Here is a 19,904-nt window from a genome sequence, read left to right on the forward strand (position 1 = left end):
ACATTTGCTAATAGGAGTAAATTAGAAAGTTGCTTAAAATTGCATGCTCTATCTGAATCACAAAAGAAAAAAATTGGGTTCAGTGTCCCTTTAAGACCACATTTTCAGTTAAATACATAGGAATTATGTTATCAATATAACGCCATATAGTACTCAAAATTAAAGGGCCAGTAAACCTAGAAAATGTTATATAATTCTGCACATAGTGCAGAATTATATAACATTCTTAGCCAAACTTTATTTAACATAATATTGCCGGCGAAATTTTTTCTTTTTTAAAAAAAAAACAGGGTTTTTCAGACCGCTGCGCTTGCTCTACTGAGCAGATATGGTTTTCACCCTGAGCGCAGCTAGACAGCTGTCTAGTCACAGCCCGGCCCGACAGAGCAGGAGCGAGCTGCCTTGAGTGTAATGGCGCGATCGGGCCGGGCTGTGACTAGACAGCTGCCCAGATGCGCTCAGGGGGAAAACCAGACCCGCTAGAGCAAGAGCTGTGGTCTGAAAAACCCTCTTTTTTTTAATCAAATTTTACCGGCAATATTATGTTAAATAAAGTTTGGCTAAGATAATGTTATATAATTCTGCACTATGTGCAGAATTATATAGCATTATATTCTAGGTTTACTGCCCCTTTAATAAAATAAAATCTGTGCGTGTGGCATCTGACCTGGGCACCTTAGTTTGCATGGCCCCGCCTTTGAGCTACCAAGGCTTTTTCAACACTTTCATATAAACATTAGCTTAGAGCCGGTATTGAATTGGCAATTTATTTGTTGTTCTTGAATGCATACCAACCACCTATGTATGAGAAATCTTAAATGTTTCAATATTACTAGATAAAGTAAGAATCAATGAGATGTTAATGCTGAACCAAACTGATATCTAATACTTATAGGCAAAATAAAAAAAATAGAAATAACTGAAAATACAAACTTTTTAGCAGGGGCAGTCTTTTGGAGGTTCCACATTTTTAGAGTATGATCCTCTGATGCAGTTATAAGGACTGGTTCTAATGGGTGAAAAGTGAGGCCTCGTATTCCATCAAAGTGACTCCTCAATGTAAATTTGGGGTTCCATGTTTTTCTTAATGCATCCTTATTATTTGCAATCTAGGGGGGAAATGGGTCAGAAAGAAAAGGTGAAGAAACTCAAGAAATTCAGTTCAGCAACATTTCAGTTAGCTATGACTAATTAAAATGACATCTTATCTGGAACAAGCCAAGCACTAATCATTATGCCATGTCTCAAAAGAGATTTTGCAGACTAAACTCCCCTCACCACACCCACAATTCAGTTTTACAAATAGCCAAGCAGTGGGGTGATAAAGAAAGGAGTAGAAAGCATCAACAAAGGAAATTTGGAAAGAATTGTGCTTTATACAAAAAAACATAACCACCATAAAAAGGGTGGGCCTCATGGACTCTTGCCAATATGAAAGAAATGAATTTATCAGGTAAGTTCTTACATAAATTATGTTTTCTTTCATGTAATTGGCAAGAGTCCATGAGCTAGTGACATATGGGATATCAATACCCAAGATGTGGAGTCTTCCACTCAAGAGTCACTAGAGAGGGAGGGACTAAAACAAAAACAGCCATATTCCGCTGAGAAAATAATCCACAACCAAAAAATAAGTTTATTTTCACTTTCCACCTCCATAGGAGGCAAAGTTTGTAAAACTGAATTGTGGGTGTGGTGAGGGGTGTATTTATAGGCATTTTGAGGTTTGGGAAACTTTGCCCCTCCTGGTGGGATTGTATATCCCATATGTCACTAGCTCATGGACTCATGCCAATTACATGAAAGAAATTGCTGTTAAACACTGATCCCCAAATGGCTCTGACTTTCTGCCACTCACATTTAAAATACAAACGTAAGCATCCATAGACTTGTAACGATAGACCATCAAGTCCAACAGACCAAATGAAAACTGTCCTTATTAATAATCAAACGTATCCTCCTGTCAATAGTTGCTAACACTAAAACTGGACATGAAGGAACAGGGCTTGGCAGGTAAACTGTTCTTAAACGCTTCTTGAATTCTGCTCTAAAAGTAATTCGGCTGGGAAGAGGAGAACATTTTTTTTTTTTTTTAACAATAATTTTTATTGGTTTTACAATAGAAAACAATACAGTAAATTATTACATAGGTGAAATTTCACGACCAGTGCGTATGTTAACAAAGAGCTAAGGGGTCTTCCCAATTTGCATATAAACTAGGTTAATACCAACATTTTGCATGACTGAGTGGGTGGACCTCCGTAGGCGGTTCTAGTTATGAATCAGTTCAAGAATTCTCACCTTCCGGAGAGAGGAGAACATTTTGATAGGTTAAGAATACAAGTATAATGGAAACAATATCATGATCTCTCATGACAGAGCAAACTCCTGAATGGGATCTAAAGGACATAAAGGGTGTGAAACGGTTTCAAGAAGGTGAATTCTTGAACTCAGTGTGGTTGGTATCCATGTTAGATTACATCCTGAACCAATCTAAGATAAAGGATACTAAAACTACTAGAAAAAAAAATGAACAAGTCAATGTGACAGGTTTACCAATGCTCAGACTAAAGCAATCTTCTGTAGGCAAGAAGCTGAGGTTTTATCTTATTCTATTGGCAGTGATTGAGATTTGCAAGACTAGGTCTGAATGGAATCTCTGGAAGATCATGATAAACCCCTTGTGCTTATTGGACTTAGGTACTATGTCTAAGGGTACTTTGCTCAGCTTATCCTGCCGACGTACCACCTACGTCCAACCTTCTGCCTCATGCTGCAGACCCATCTGCCAGCTTTGAGGGATAAGACGGCAGCCAAGGACAGAAGGCACCTGCTTTCATATGTTAAGGGAGCATGGATCGTGTAGATCTGTGTCACTAACTGCATCCGCTTGCGGTGGTTCTGTGGGTGAGAGGGAAAGAGCAGGGTGGGTGGGCGGCGCAACGTGGGGGAGGGGAGGATTTCCTACCTACGGAAAAATAAATGTTTAGTGAGAGATCGGGAAATTTTTCTTACATGATTCAGATAGAGCGTACAATTTTAAACAACTATACAATTTACTTCTATTACCTAATGTGCTTAGTTCTTGATATCCTTTGTTGAAAAGCATACCTATAGGTAGGCTCTGGAGCTGTGAGCTAGCTGCTGAATGGTGGCTGAATATATACATTAGCTTCCAGTAATGCATTGCTGCTAATTCAATTAAGGATACCAAGTAAATAAAGCAAAATTGATAAGTAAATTAGAAAATTGGAATTTAGCCAACTTTCTATGAAAGAAAAGACAAAGCAGAAATTTGACCTTTTAGGGTGTTAGCAGACAAACCCTTGTCAGGCCATCTTGTAAAAACTTAAGAATTCTAGGAATCATAGATGTAATTTTCCGACAGCCGATGTTCTGCATTGTTTTTGGTTGTGTCCAAAAATCATGCAGTTTTAGCAGAAAGTCAATTATTGGCTCAATAAAAATTTTCATGATGGATTCATCATGGAACCAAAATAAAAAAAATTTCCTCTACAAGACTGCGGATATTCCGAACTATAATCTAGTTAATACATCTTATTATGGCCGTAATTTGATTTTGAAAAATTAGAAGAATCGGCCAGCCCCCTCTTTGAATCGTTCATTATGGCAATAAAATCTCTAATAATTTTTGAACAATATAATATACCTATCTCACATAGAAAACAGAATTTATGTTTACCTGATAAATTACTTTCTCCAACGGTGTGTCCGGTCCACGGCGTCATCCTTACTTGTGGGATATTCTCCTCCCCAACAGGAAATGGCAAAGAGCCCAGCAAAGCTGGTCACATGATCCCTCCTAGGCTCCGCCTTCCCCAGTCATTCGACCGACGTAAAGGAGGAATATTTGCATAGTAGAAATCATATGATACCGTGGTGACTGTAGTTAAAGAAAATAAATTATCAGACCTGATTAAAAAAACCAGGGCGGGCCGTGGACCGGACACACCGTTGGAGAAAGTAATTTATCAGGTAAACATAAATTCTGTTTTCTCCAACATAGGTGTGTCCGGTCCACGGCGTCATCCTTACTTGTGGGAACCAATACCAAAGCTTTAGGACACGGATGAAGGGAGGGAGCAAATCAGGTCACCTAGATGGAAGGCACCACGGCTTGCAAAACCTTTCTCCCAAAAATAGCCTCAGAAGAAGCAAAAGTATCAAATTTGTAAAATTTAGTAAAAGTGTGCAGTGAAGACCAAGTCGCTGCCTTACATATCTGATCAACAGAAGCCTCGTTCTTGAAGGCCCATGTGGAAGCCACAGCCCTAGTGGAATGAGCTGTGATTCTTTCAGGAGGCTGCCGTCCGGCAGTCTCGTAAGCCAATCTGATGATGCTTTTAATCCAAAAAGAGAGAGAGGTAGAAGTTGCTTTTTGACCTCTCCTTTTACCAGAATAAACAACAAACAAAGAAGATGTTTGTCTAAAATCCTTTGTAGCATCTAAATAGAATTTTAGAGCACGAACTACATCCAAATTGTGCAACAAACGTTCCTTCTTTGAAACTGGATTCGGACACAAAGAAGGCACTACTATCTCCTGGTTAATGTTTTTGTTAGAAACAACTTTCGGAAGAAAACCAGGTTTAGTACGTAAAACCACCTTATCTGCATGGAACACCAGATAAGGGGGAGAACACTGCAGAGCAGATAATTCTGAAACTCTTCTAGCAGAAGAAATTGCAACCAGAAACAAAACTTTCCAAGATAATAACTTAATATCAACGGAATGTAAGGGTTCAAACGGAACCCCCTGAAGAACTGAAATAACTAAATTGAGACTCCAAGGAGGAGTCAAAGGTTTGTAAACAGGCTTGATTCTAACCAGAGCCTGAACAAAGGCTTGAACATCTGGCACAGCTGCCAGCTTTTTGTGAAGTAACACAGACAAGGCAGAAATCTGTCCCTTCAAAGAACTTGCAGATAATCCTTTCTCCAAACCTTCTTGAAGAAAGGATAGAATCTTAGGAATTTTTACCTTGTCCCAAGGGAATCCTTTAGATTCACACCAACAGATATATTTTTTCCATATTTTGTGGTAGATTTTTCTAGTTACAGGCTTTCTGGCCTGAACAAGAGTATCAATGACAGAATCTGAGAACCCTCGCTTTGATAAGATCAAGCGTTCAATCTCCAAGCAGTCAGTTGGAGTGAGACCAGATTCGGATGTTCGAACGGACCTTGAACAAGAAGGTCTCGTCTCAAAGGTAGCTTCCATGGTGGAGCCGATGACATATTCACCAGGTCTGCATACCAAGTCCTGCGTGGCCACGCAGGAGCTATCAAGATCACCGATGCCCTCTCCTGATTGATCCTGGCTACCAGCCTGGGGATGAGAGGAAACGGCGGGAATACATAAGCTAGTTTGAAGGTCCAAGGTGCTACTAGTGCATCTACTAGAGTCGCCTTGGGATCCCTGGATCTGGACCCGTAGCAAGGAACCTTGAAGTTCTGACGAGAGGCCATCAGATCCATGTCTGGAATGCCCCACAATTGAGTAATTTGGGCAAAGATTTCCGGATGGAGTTCCCACTCCCCCGGATGAAATGTCTGACGACTCAGAAAATCCGCTTCCCAATTTTCCACTCCTGGGATGTGGATTGCAGACAAGTGGCAGGAGTGAGTCTCCGCCCATTGGATGAATTTGATCACTTCTTCCATCGCCAGGGAACTCCTTGTTCCCCCCTGATGGTTGATGTACGCAACAGTCGTCATGTTGTCTGATTGAAACCGTATGAACTTGGCCTTTGCTAGCTGAGGCCAAGCCTTGAGAGCATTGAATATCGCTCTCAGTTCCAGAATATTTATCGGGAGAAGAGATTCTTCCCGAGACCAAAGACCCTGAGCTTTCAGGGGTCCCCAGACCGCGCCCCAGCCCACCAGACTGGCGTCGGTCGTGACAATGACCCACTCTGGTCTGCGGAAGCTCATCCCCTGTGACAGGTTGTCCAGGGACAGCCACCAACGGAGTGAATCTCTGGTCCTCTGATCTACTTGTATCGTCGGAGACAAGTCTGTATAGTCCCCATTCCACTGACTGAGCATGCACAGTTGTAATGGTCTTAGATGAATTCGCGCAAAAGGAACTATGTCCATTGCCGCTACCATCAAACCTATTACTTCCATGCACTGCGCTATGGAAGGAAGAGGAACAGAATGAAGTATTTGACAAGAGTTTAGAAGTTTTGATTTTCTGGCCTCTGTCAGAAAAATCCTCATTTCTAAGGAGTCTATTATTGTTCCCAAGAAGGGAACCCTTGTTGACGGAGATAGCGAACTTTTTTCTACGTTCACTTTCCACCCGTGAGATCTGAGAAAGGCCAGGACAATGTCCGTGTGAGCCTTTGCTTGTGGAAGGGACGACGCTTGAATCAGAATGTCGTCCAAGTAAGGTACTACTGCAATGCCCCTTGGTCTTAGCACCGCTAGAAGGGACCCTAGTACCTTTGTGAAAATTCTTGGAGCAGTGGCTAATCCGAACGGAAGTGCCACAAACTGGTAATGCTTGTCCAGGAATGCGAACCTTAGGAACCGATGATGTTCCTTGTGGATAGGAATATGTAGATACGCATCCTTTAAATCCACCGTGGTCATGAATTGACCTTCCTGGATGGAAGGAAGAATTGTTCGAATGGTTTCCATTTTGAACGATGGAACCTTGAGAAACTTGTTTAGGATCTTGAGATCTAAGATTGGTCTGAATGTTCCCTCTTTTTTGGGAACTACGAACAGATTGGAGTAGAACCCCATCCCTTGTTCTCCTAATGGAACAGGATGAATCACTCCCATTTTTAACAGGTCTTCTACACAATGTAAGAATGCCTGTTTTTTTATGCGGTCTGAGACCTGTGGAACCTCCCCTTTGGGGGAAGCCCCTTGAATTCCAGAAGATAACCTTGGGAGACTATTTCTAGTGCCCAAGGATCCAGAACATCTCTTGCCCAAGCCTGAGTGAAGAGAGAGAGTCTGCCCCCCACCAGATCCGGTCCCGGATCGGGGGCCAACATCTCATGCTGTCTTGGTAGCAGTGGCAGGTTTCTTGGCCTGCTTTCCTTTGTTCCAGCCTTGCATTGGCCTCCAGGCTGGCTTGGCTTGAGAAGTATTACCCTCTTGCTTAGAGGACGTAGCACTTGGGGCTGGTCCGTTTCTGCGAAAGGGACGAAAATTAGGTTTATTTTTGGCTTTGAAAGACCTATCCTGAGGAAGGGCGTGGCCCTTGCCCCCAGTGATATCAGAGATAATCTCTTTCAAGTCAGGGCCAAACAGCGTTTTCCCCTTGAAAGGAATGTTAAGCAATTTGTTCTTGGAAGACGCATCCGCTGACCAAGATTTTAGCCAAAGCGCTCTGCGCGCCACAATAGCAAAACCAGAATTTTTCGCCGCTAACCTAGCCAATTGCAAAGTGGCGTCTAGGGTGAAAGAATTAGCCAATTTGAGAGCATGAATTCTGTCCATAATCTCCTCATAAGAAGAAGAATTATTATTGAGCGCCTTTTCTAGTTCATCGAACCAGAAACACGCTGCTGTAGTGACAGGAACAATGCATGAAATTGGTTGTAGAAGGTAACCTTGCTGAACAAACATCTTTTTAAGCAAACCTTCTAATTTTTTATCCATAGGATCTTTGAAAGCACAACTATCTTCTATGGGTATAGTGGTGCGTTTGTTTAGAGTAGAAACCGCCCCCTCGACCTTGGGGACTGTCTGCCATAAGTCCTTTCTGGGGTCGACCATAGGAAACAATTTTTTAAATATGGGGGGAGGGACGAAAGGTATACCGGGCCTTTCCCATTCTTTATTTACAATGTCCGCCACCCGCTTGGGTATAGGAAAAGCTTCGGGGGGCCCCGGGACCTCTAGGAACTTGTCCATTTTACATAATTTCTCTGGAATGACCAAATTCTCACAATCATCCAGAGTAGATAACACCTCCTTAAGCAGAGCGCGGAGATGTTCCAATTTAAATTTAAATGTAATCACATCAGGTTCAGCTTGTTGAGAAATTTTCCCTGAATCTGAAATTTCTCCCTCAGACAAAACCTCCCTGGCCCCCTCAGACTGGTGTAGGGGCACTTCAGAACCAATATCATCAGCGTCCTCATGCTCTTCAGTATTTTCTAAAACAGAGCAGTCGCGCTTTCGCTGATAAGTGGGCATTTTGGCTAAAATGTTTTTGATAGAATTATCCATTACAGCCGTTAATTGTTGAATAGTAAGGAGTATTGGCGCACTAGATGTACTAGGGGCCTCCTGTGTGGGCAAGACTGGTGTAGACGAAGGAGGGGATGATGCAGTACCATGCTTACTCCCCTCACTTGAGGAATCATCTTGGGCATCATTTTCTCTAAATTTTGTGTCACATAAATCACATCTATTTAAATGAGAAGGAACCTTGGCTTCCCCACATACAGAACACAGTCTGGTAGTTCAGACATGTTAAACAGGCATAAACTTGATAACAAAGCACAAAAAACGTTTTAAAATAAAACCGTTACTGTCACTTTAAATTTTAAACTGAACACACTTTATTACTGCAAATGTGAAAAAGTATGAAGGAATTGTTCAAAATTCACCAAAATTTCACCACAGTGTCTTAAAGCCTTAAGAGTATTGCACACCAAATTTGGAAACTTTAACCCTTAAAATAACGGAACCGGAGCCGTTTTTATATTTAACCCCTTTACAGTCCCTGGTATCTGCTTTGCTGAGACCCAACCAAGCCCAAAGGGGAATACGATACCAAATGACGCCTTCAGAAAGTCTTTTTTATGTATCAGAGCTCCTCACACATGCATCTGCATGTCATGCTTCCCAAAAACAAGTGCGCAATAGAGGCGCGAAAATGAGACTCTGCCTATGATTAGGGAAAGCCCCTAGAGAATAAGGTGTCCAATACAGTGCCTGCCGGTTATTTTACATAGTTCCCAAGATTAAAATAATTCCTCAAGGCTATGGGGTATAAAATATGCTTATATATAAATCGTTTTAGCCCAGAAAATGTCTACAGTCTTAAAAGCCCTTGTGAAGCCCTTTTTTTCTTTATGTAATAAAAAATGGCTTACCGGATCCCATAGGGAAAATGACAGCTTCCAGCATTACATCGTCTTGTTAGAAATGTGTCATACCTCAAGCAGCAAAAGTCTGCTCACTGTTTCCCCCAACTGAAGTTAATTCCTCTCAACAGTCCTGTGTGGAAACAGCCATCGATTTTAGTAACTGTTGCTAAAATCATTTTCCTCTTACAAACAGAAATCTTCATCTCTTTTCTGTTTCAGAGTAAATAGTACATACCAGCACTATTTTAAAATAACAAACTCTTGATTGAATAATAAAAACTACAGTTAAACACTAAAAAACTCTAAGCCATCTCCGTGGAGATGTTGCCTGTACAACGGCAAAGAGAATGACTGGGGAAGGCGGAGCCTAGGAGGGATCATGTGACCAGCTTTGCTGGGCTCTTTGCCATTTCCTGTTGGGGAGGAGAATATCCCACAAGTAAGGATGACGCCGTGGACCGGACACACCTATGTTGGAGAAATATCACTTTTCTTTTTAAGAAATAGATGAAAATTATCCTCTGTCAACACAATATATACTTAATAAGCAATTTCATAGATCCATCTACTTTGAAGGCATAATCCTGAGTGAGGTGTTTCCGGTATCATGGTATTATTAAAAGGCCCTGGTTATGTCTTATATTGATTATTTGGAGGGGGCGGGAGAGGTACTGGAGTTTTTTTTTCTTCTTCTTTCTTTCTCTCTCTCTCTTTTATGTTTTATTTAAGTGCACTAAAAAATCACCAAGATCCTAACTGAATTTTTTTTTTGATGTTGAATTCCACAATTATTTTAGGCTGGAGACAAAACATGAAGCAATATTAAGTTATTTTTACACTGTCTGACTTGGATTATATATTGCATATTTTTACTAGTGATTGGTATAAAGCCGACATAATGTGTTTTTCTTTTCTGTTATGTAATTTGTTTGGTCTATTCTGACAATGGAATTGTATATAATCATAAAAAAAAAAAAATAATTCTAGGAATCCTAAATGAATACCAAGGAAATCCTCAGGAAGAGCACCAAAGTTTGTCTTCCAAATGTTGTGGTACATTTTTTGGCTAACTGGTTTTAAAACTAGGTGTTAAACCTCCAAGCTGTTACACTTGGAGATTTGAGATAATGATCGAAGAGGGCCTTTGTGACAACCGATCTTGTCTTAGAGAAAGAAGACGTGGAGGAGAAGAGGACATCTCCAATAGATCTGCATACCATGTTCTGAAGGGACAGGCTGGAGCAATCAAGATTACTAAAGCCGACTTCTGTTTGATTTGAGCAATTACCCTTGGAAGTAGAACAAAGAGGAAATGGGTATGACAAATGAAAATTCAATGGACACACCGAGGCGTTTTATCGTTTGAGCCTTTGAATCTCTTGAACCTGCACGATAAATTGGAAGTTTATTAATTAAGGGGGAGGCCATCAAATCTATGTCCAGAAGACACCCATTTAAACCCTAATTGGTTGAAAATGCCCTGAAGGAGAGACCACTCTCCTGGATGTACCGACTGACGGCTGAGGTAATCCGCTTCCCAATTGTTCACTCCTGGAATGTGAACTGCTGACAGGGAGAATGGATTCCTCTCTGCTCAAGACAGAATCTAAGAGACATCCTGCATAGCCAGTGGACTGCAGGTACCCACTTCATGATTTATGTAGGCCATGGAATTGATAATGTCCAACTGATTGAAAAGAAGCAGGTTGCAGAGATAGACACGCCATCTGAAGTTTTAATTTGCGAGATTCTTTCAGGAATAGACGCATTAGGACTGAATCTATGATGACTCCTAGAAAGGACACCCTTGTAGCTGGAGTTAAAGAGCTCTCTGGAACATTGATTCTTCAACTGTGGTCTTGGAGAAAAGATAGTAGCCTTTGAGAATGAGCAATAGCTAGAGGAAGGGAAGAAGCCTGAACTAGGATATCGTCTAGATAAGGGGCAGTTGAGATACCCTGAGCTCTGATCACCGCCAACAAAGCTCCTAGAACCTTTGTGAATACGCGAGTAGCTGTAGCCAGACCAAACGGAAGGGCTACAAATTGGCGGTGGGTTTGTCTAGGAATGCAAACCTTAGGAATTGATGGTGATCCTTGTGGATAGGGATGAGCAGGTATGCAATTCTTGAGAGCTATAATAGACATGAATCGACCCTGTTGAATTACCGGTAAAATTGTGCAAATGGTTTCCATCTTGAAAGTGGGGACTCTGACAAACTTGTTTAGGGGTTTCAAATCTAAAATGGGTTTGAAAGTCCCTTCTTTCTTTGAGACAATGTACAGATTGGGAGTAAAACCCTTGACTCCGTTGAGACACAGGTACTTGGAAAAATACTCCCATTTCCTCTAAATCCTGAACACACTGCATGAAGGCAGCCGCCTTTGCAGATTTTTTGGGGACCTGAGACAGATGGAATCGACCCCAAAGAGGCTTGGAGCAAAAGCCTATCCTGAAATGCTGGTATATGTTTTGAACCAAGGGGTCCTGGACTGACTGGAACCAGGCCTTGTGGAAAAAGACTTAGTCTGCCCCCTTTACCAGAACAGAATCTGGTCTGGGGGGCCACGTGAAAATTTTGTATTGGCGTTGGACTTTGTGGACTGCTTGAACCAGGCTTCCAGGCCGGCTTGAAGGACTCGATCTTTTGAGAAGAGGACTGGCGAAGAAGACTGGCGAAAATCCTTAGTAGCCTGTAGGTAGAATTTTAGAGCGTGCATCACACCCAGGTTGTGCAACAGACGTTCCTTATGAGAGCAAGGATTAGGACAAAGGGAAGGAACAACAATCTCCTGATTAATATTTCTATCCGAAAACCACCTTAGGGAGAAACCCCAATTTAGTACGAAGGACCGCCTTATCCGCCTGAAAAATAAGATAAGGCGAATTGCACTGCAAAGCTGACAGTTCGGAAAAACTCAGAGCAGAAGAAATAGCAATAAGAAACAGTACCTTCCAAGATAACATCTTAATATCTATGGAATGCTTTGGCTCAAATGGAGACTGCCGCAAAACTCTAAGAACTAGGTTAAGGCTCCAAGGAGAAGCAACAGATTTAAACACAGGCCTGATTCTAACCAGAGCCTGAAAAAGATTGAACATCTGGCACATCCGCTAGACGCTTATGTAAAATAGATAATGCAGAAATCTGACCTTTCAGAGAACCCTTTCTCCTGGAGAAAAGACAAAATTCTAGGAATCCTGACCCTAATCCAAGAGTACCCCTTTGATTCACACCAATAAAGGTATTTACGCCATACCTTATGGTAAATCTTACGAGTAACAGGCTTGCAAGCCTGAATTATAGTATCAATGACAGACTCAGAAAACCCACGCTTAGCCAGAACTAAGTGTTCAATCTCCAAGCAGTCAGCTTCAGAGAACCGAGATTTGGATGGAGGAAAGAACCATGAGTTAGAAGGTCCTTCCTCAGAGAATACCTCCAATTTGGAAGAGATGACATCTTCACTAGGTCCTAAAACAGATCCTGTGAGGCCATGCAAGAGCTATTAGAATTATAGACACACTCTCCTGTTTTATACGAGCAATGGCTCATGGAGAGCAAACGGAGGAAACAGGTATGCTAGACCAAAGTCCCAAGGAACCGCCAGAGCATCTATCAGGGCGGCCTGAGGATCTCTTGACCTTGAACTGTACCTTGGAAGCTTGGCATTCTGACAAGACGCCATCAGATCCAACTCCGGCACACCCCCCACTTGAGGGTTAACCTGGAGAACACCTCCGGATGGAGAGCCCACTCCCCGGGATGAAAGGTCTGTATGCTCAAGAAATCCGCCTCCCAATTGTCCACTCCTGGAATGTGGATGGCAGATAGACAATATTGAGCTTCCGCCCACTGCAGAATGTGAGTCACCTCCTTCATAACCAAGGAACTCCGAATTCCTCCCTGGTGGTTGATGTAAGCCACTGAGGTGATGTTGTCCAACTGGAACCTGATCAACCGGGCTAAGGACAACTGAGGCCAGGCCATCAGAGCATTGAAGAGTGCTCTCAAATCCAAGATGTTTATTGGAAGAGAAGACTCCTCCCGAGTCCATGGGCCCGAGCCTTTAACAAGTCCCAGACTGTTCCCCAGCCTAGCAGGCTGGTACCCGTGGTCACAATCACCCAGGAGCGTCTCCGGAAGCATGTGCCCTGAGACAGATGATCCTGAGAAAACCACCACGAGAGAGAGTCTCTTGTCAACTGGTCTAGATCTATCCTCTGAGATAGATCCGAATGGACTCTGATCCATTGTCTGAGCATGCATAATTGCAGAGCACTCAAATGGAATCGAGCAAAGTGAATGATGTCCATGGAAGAGACCATCAGAGCAATAACCTCCATACATTGAGCCACTGATGGCCGAACAGACTGCAGATAAAGGCAAGTAGTGAGAAGTTTGAAGGCCTAGGGACATGTCCCCGCGATGCTGGAGGATAGTTATGACAGAACACAGTTATATGCGCAGTATCTCCCTAGGGATTTCAATGTCCTACTATCATTCAGCTTACTGGAAATCTCTTCTGTCTTCTTTGTGGAAAATAAGTCCCAGGAATAAAGGGTCTCACATCTGAGCTCCCAAACATTAATCCATAACCAAGTAGCTGGAACACAAGTGCTTAAATTCCCTCCCACCTCCCATCTATCCTTAGTTTTTGGCCTCCCAGGAGCAGGGTGAGATCTATTTTTAACTTCAATAAGTAAAAAGTAAGCTTGTCTAGACGTAAATGTCTTATTTGCAACACAGATTAATCTGAATGCATGAGCTGGCTGATCGACCCTGATGCACAAGTTTAGGAGCTGCCAGCAGCAGAGGTCATGAGGCCAACAATGAGAGAGGAGGAAGAAGAGAAGAAAAAAAAAGGGGTGGGGGGGACTGAGTATTGGCCAGAGATACATAAGATTTCAGGTTTATGTGACCCTAGATAATGGTAACGTTTAAGTTGGAGTAGGTTACCTGTGTGAGTCAGTCTGTTCCAGTAAGCACTATGTTTTGGTTTTCCAGTGTTTAGGAATACATTTTGTTGGCACTTTATGGATGCATTGTTGCATTTGGGTTTTCTAGCATATTGAAGTTTCCTTGATGCAGGAGAATGAAGCACAGGGATTTATTTTGGTTTAAATGTCATAGACAGCGAAATTTAATGGATAATTGAAAATGTTCATAATGTTAGTCAAAACTTATGCAAAAGAATTTACCTATAAACAACTTACATCATATGTTAAGGAATCAGCTTCGTTGGCAACAGTAAGCCCCGCCAACTCTCCAAGACCAAGCTCATTTTCTAAAGTGTCATCTGCTCCCATAATAAAGGATTTTCCAGATGATGGAGGAAAAGTTAAAGCTTCAACTAAAAAAAAAAGAAAAGCGAAATGTTATCAGACTTGATTTTTTGGAGTCTATTATACGTACCAGAATTCTCCAAGAAGAAAAACGCCAATTTATAAAGTTACTTAAAAAAATAAAATAAATTAAGAACAAAAGTCTGCTCCTATCATGTCTGCAAAGATTTGCAGGTAAAGCAGGAAAAAAAAACTTTAATTATGCTTACCTAATAATTATCTTTTCTTCAGATGGAAAGAGTCCACAGCTGCATTCATTATTTTTGGGAATTAAGAACCTGGCTACCAGGAGGAGGCAAAGACACCCCAGCCAAAGGCTTAAATACTCCTCCCACTTCCCTCATCCCCCAGTCATTCTGCCGAGGAACAAAGAACAGTAGAATACCAGGGTGAAAAGGTGCCAGAAGAATAAAAAATAAGAGACGCCCCACAGAAAACAAAGTCCTCAAAACTCAGGAAATAAACATCTGAGTCCAGTAACACGCTGCCATCCGTAGGACGACACAGAGAAAACACTATGCGTAAGGAAGAAGCGCCCGCACAAAATAGCAGACTGCCCAACCTCCAAGACAGAGATTGCCCAACCTCCAAGATAGAAGACACTTTCCAAGCAATCCAGGCCGCCAAGCCTACTCCCAGATCTCAAAGGGAGATAGGCACGGAACCTCTAAAAGACCTGAGGATGAACAACAGATCTCAGATCCTACACCTAGCCGAACCAGCCCAAGCAACAGCAGATCTGAAAGCAATGGAACCGAAAGGAACCCTAAGACCAGCCCCCAAAAGGGTGGAAGAATGGACACAGCCACTTCAACCTAAAGACAATCAAGCAGGCATTGGCCCCAAGGAGATTTAGCAAGGCCACCACACTCAATGCAGAGCCAGCAGCTCCCCAGATGGAAAGAAATAACTCAAAGAGCAGACCAATCCCCGAACCAGATAAACATCTGTTCCAACATCCCGAACACAGGAGAGGCCCCTAAAAAGGGAACCACACCACCGCAATGACAACGAGCCCCCTGAAGAGCAGAGTGTCGATAACACCTGCCCATAAGACAGGAAGTCGTAGGAAGAACCGAGAGGACACAAGGCCACGTCACTGACAAACCCCTTAAAACACCATTGTGCTATCACACATATCAGGCGCAAAAAGTTACAGCTGAGCAACCGCAAACCTTCCGTTTCCTAGGCAGGAAAGCCCACCATCAGGTCACGTCAGTTGGCTGTCCCAAGGGAACCATATCGTCCAGCACAAGACAAGCACCAAGGAGCACCGGTTCCCAGTAAATCTGGCCAAGTTGTAAAACAGAACAGCCAGAACAAGGGCTAAGCCCAAGTACCCCGGAAACTGGAACCCCCTGCCAGTCCTAGGATCATAAGGTCTAGTAACATCCCACAGCGGGATCCACAAAAGAGAAAATGCAGAGTAAAACTCTTGACAACCGGAAGATCAGGACAAGAAGACCGGGCCCCACAAATGTTTAGATTAAATAATCTTCCAGAAACATAAATCCCTCATATGATATAAAAAAACAGACCTCCCAGGGAAAAAATCCAGATAACAAGAGCAAGAAGCCCTTGCAAGTCCCGACCCAAAGGGAAGAGACCACCCCTTGCAGGAGCCCAACACTCCAAAGAGCCAGGGCCATAAAAGGACACTAGAGCTAACAGGTGTCCAAGCAACATTAACATGACTGTGCTTGAAAGTGCAGCTAATCCCCCCTAAGGGACACAAGGCATTGCTCATTTTATCAACCTCGAAATGAGGAAAGGCTGAGTAGACCTCGCCAGGGATCGAACTACCAACCCTCGGTTTGATACAGTACAGAGTAGCCACAAATCATTAGTATGCTGAGCTTGTTGTGCAACTAGCCACGAGCTCCAGACACAAAAGGAAAGGTGAGGACAAGTCACCCGAACAGAGCAACATCAAGCCTCCACATCACCTCAGATGCGAAGTCAGGGGACAGTAAAACATGGGTTTGGATGCCACCTGGACGGCAATACCTGAACCATATGAGTGGAAAACCCCTAGGACCTCTTCTATCTGCAGAAAGAGATGCAGAGCATTCACAACACCAGGGAAAGACCCCTAACCGGAGCCCAAAAAGACCTCACTGTTTAATGCCCCGAAAAAGGAAAAACCAACTCCCGAATGGAATACAAGTCCTCCAAAGGCGACCCATCCACAAGGAGAAAGGGACAATCCAAGAGTTCTCAATGAACAAGAGAACCACTAAAGAAACAAGTCCAAAAAGGACAATTTCCTAAAGCAACACCGCCCGACCGGCGGAAAAGAGGCGCTAAACTCTCTAATTTTCCCACCACGTGGGAAGGAATACTCTAGGTTCCGAGGGTATTGGAAGCAATAGAGAGTGACGCAGCAAAATTCACTGACCCAGTCACCAGAGACACAGCTGTTTAGGACTGAAACAATCCCGAGAGCCGCACGGACCTGCAAGTCCTCTAGAGAAGGCTTAGCTGAAACAAATAACAGGAACATAAATAATGTTAAGAGCACTCGGCACCCCAACCTGACTAGCAAGGTATAATAGGCGCCATGTGTCTGAATAAGCTGCAAGACAATAGATCTGAACCCAAGCAGGACCAGCCTGCAACCAGGGTCATAACTGCCAAGCTGGCTAAATCCGCCCTCAGAGATGGAGGAAGAAAAACAAACAAATATGGGACAAATGTGCCCGAACAACTTCCGTAGAAGCAAACAGCAAGTATCGATCCCAGAGATTTTTAAGTTCCAGCAGGAAACATAGTATGAAAAAGAAAAGAAAATACATCCTAACCGGAAAAAAAATAAAACAGGCAACCTGAGGGTTAAAGCCCAAGAAGAACAGAAAGATCTGCAGGACCAGCCTAACGGAAACCCTGTTCTTCCAACAAAACTAGGAAGGATCTCGATAACAAAACTTAAAGGAGATTACTTCATCCCCCCATGTCTAACGAGGTGAGCCATTCGAAGGAGGAGACTGAGGAGTCCCATAACAGAGAAGGATAGGGTCCCCAAACAGCTCAAAAAACATAATTTATGTAAGAACTTACCTGATAAATTCATTTCTTTCATATTGGCAAGAGTCCATGAGCTAGTGACATATGGGATATACAATCCTACCAGGAGGGGCAACACCCCTCACCACACCCACAATTCAGTTTAACAAATAGCCAAGCAGTGGGGTGATAAAGGAGTAGAAAGCATCAATAAAGGAAATTTGGAAATAATTGTGCTTTATACAAAAAATCATAACCATCATAAAAAGGGTGGGCCTCATGGACTCTTGCCAATATGAAAGAAATGAATTTATCAGGTAAGTTCTTACATAAATTATGTTTTCTTTCATGTAATTGGCAAGAGTCCATGAGCTAGTGACATATGGGATATCAATACCCAAGATGTGGAGTCTTCCACTCAAGAGTCACTAGAGAGGGAGGGACTAAAACAAAAACAGCCATATTCCGCTGAGAAAATAATCCACAAGTTTATTTTCACTTTTGAAAGAAAAAAACTTAAATCAAAAAGCAGAAGAATCAAACTGAAACAGCTGCCTGAAGAACTTTTCTACCAAAAACTGCTTCGGAAGAAGCAAATACAAAAAAAAATGGTAGAATTTAGTAAATGTATGCAAAGAGGACCAAGTGGCTGCTTTGCAAATCTGATCAACTGAAGCTTCATTCCTAAAAGCCCATGAAGTAGAGACTGATCTAGTAGAATGAGCTGCAATTCTCTGAGGCGGGGTTTGACCCGACTCCAAATAAGCTTGATGAATCAAAAGTTTCAACCAAGAAGCCAAGGAAACAGCAGAAGCTTTCTGACCTTTCCTAGGACCAGAAAATAAAACAAATAGACTAGAAGTCTTCCTGAAATTTAGTAGCTTCATTTCAAAGCTCTTACCACATCCAAAGAATGTAAGGATCTCTCCAAAGAATTCTTAGGATTAGGACATAAAGAAGGGACAACAATTTCTCTACTAATGTTGTTAGAATTCACAACCTTAGGTAAAAATTGAAAAGAAGTCCGCAAAACTGCCTTATCCTGATGAAAAATCAGAAAAGGAGACTCACAAGAAAGAGTAGATAGCTCAGAATTTTTTCTAACAGAAGAGATAGCCAAAAGGAACAACACTTTCCAAGAAAGTAGTTAATGTCCACAGAATGCATTGGTTCAAATGGAGGAGCCTGTAAAGCCCTCAGAACCAAATTAAGACTCCAAGGGGGAGAACTTGACTTAATGACAGGCTTAATACGAACTAAAGCCTGTGCAAAACAGTGTATATCAGGAAGTCTAGCAATTTTTCTGTGAAATAAAACAGAAAGAGCGGAGATTTGTCCTTTTAAGGAACTTGCAGACAAACCTTTATCCAAACCATCCTGAAGAAACTGCAAAAATCTAGGAATTCTAAAAGAATGCCAGGAGAAACTATGAGAAGAACACCATGAAATATAAGTCTTCCAAACTCTATAATAAATCTTTCTAGAGACAGATTTACGAGCTTGTAACATAGTATTGATCACTGAATCAGAGAAACCTCTCTGACTTAGAACTAAGCGTTCAATTTCCATACCTTCAAATTTAATGATTTGAGAACCTGAAGGAAAAACGGACCTTGAGATACTAGGTCCGGACGTAACGGAAGTGGCCAAGGCGGGGCAACTGGACAACCGAACCAGATCCGCATACCAAAACCTGTGTGGCCATGCTGGAGCCACCAGCAACACAAAAGACTGTTCCATGATGATTTTGGAAATCACTCTTGGAAGGAGAACTAGAGGCGGGAAGATGTAAGCAGGTTGATAACACTAAGGAAGTGTCAGCGCATCCACTGCTTCCGCCTGAACAACCCTGGACCTGGACAGTTATCTGGGAAGTTTCTTGTTTAGATGAGAAAACACATCTGGATGGAGAGACCACTCCCCTTGATGAAAAGTCTGGCGGCTGAGATAATCCGCCTCCCAATTGTCTACACCTGGGATATGTACCGCAGAGATTAGACAGGAGCTGGATTCCGCCCAAGCAAGTATCCGAGATACTTCTTTCATAGCTTAGGGACTGTGAGTCCCACCCTGATGATTGACATAAGCCAGAGTTGTGATATTGTCTGTCTGAAAACAAATGAACGGTTCTCTTAGTAGAGGCCAAAACTGAAGAGCCCTGAAAATTGCACAGAGTTCTAAAATATTTATTGGTAATCTCGCCTCTTGAGATTTCCAAAACGCCTTGTGCTGTCAGAGACCCCCAAACAGCTCCCCAACCTGAAAGACTCGCATCTGTTGTGATCACAGTCCAGGTTGGGCAAACAAAAGAAGCCCCTTGAACCAAACGATGGTGATCTATCCACCATGTAAGAGAGTGTCGTAATTGATTCAGCATACAAGGCTGAAGAGGTCTCATGTGAAAACGAGCAAAGGGGATTGCGTCCGATGCTGCAGTCATGAGACCTAAAACTTCCATGCATATAGCCACTGAAG

General features: G+C 42.5%; 1 protein-coding gene across 2 annotated transcripts in view; it reads right to left on the bottom strand.

Annotated features, from left to right (window-relative positions):
• The window catches only part of STRN (striatin), a 574,950-nt gene that overhangs the window by 86,274 nt on the left and 468,772 nt on the right, over positions 1-19,904 (bottom strand). For both annotated transcript variants that reach the window (XM_053711828.1, XM_053711827.1), the window contains 2 exons: positions 14,298-14,434; positions 934-1,109 (listed from right to left, as the gene is read on the bottom strand). In XM_053711828.1, coding sequence (XP_053567803.1) covers positions 934-1,109; positions 14,298-14,434 — 313 coding nt within the window. The remainder of the gene's footprint in view (positions 1-933; positions 1,110-14,297; positions 14,435-19,904) is intronic.

The sequence above is a fragment of the Bombina bombina genome, chromosome 4, assembly GCF_027579735.1.
Source record: "Bombina bombina isolate aBomBom1 chromosome 4, aBomBom1.pri, whole genome shotgun sequence".
NCBI classification, from domain to species: Eukaryota; Metazoa; Chordata; class Amphibia; order Anura; family Bombinatoridae; genus Bombina; species Bombina bombina.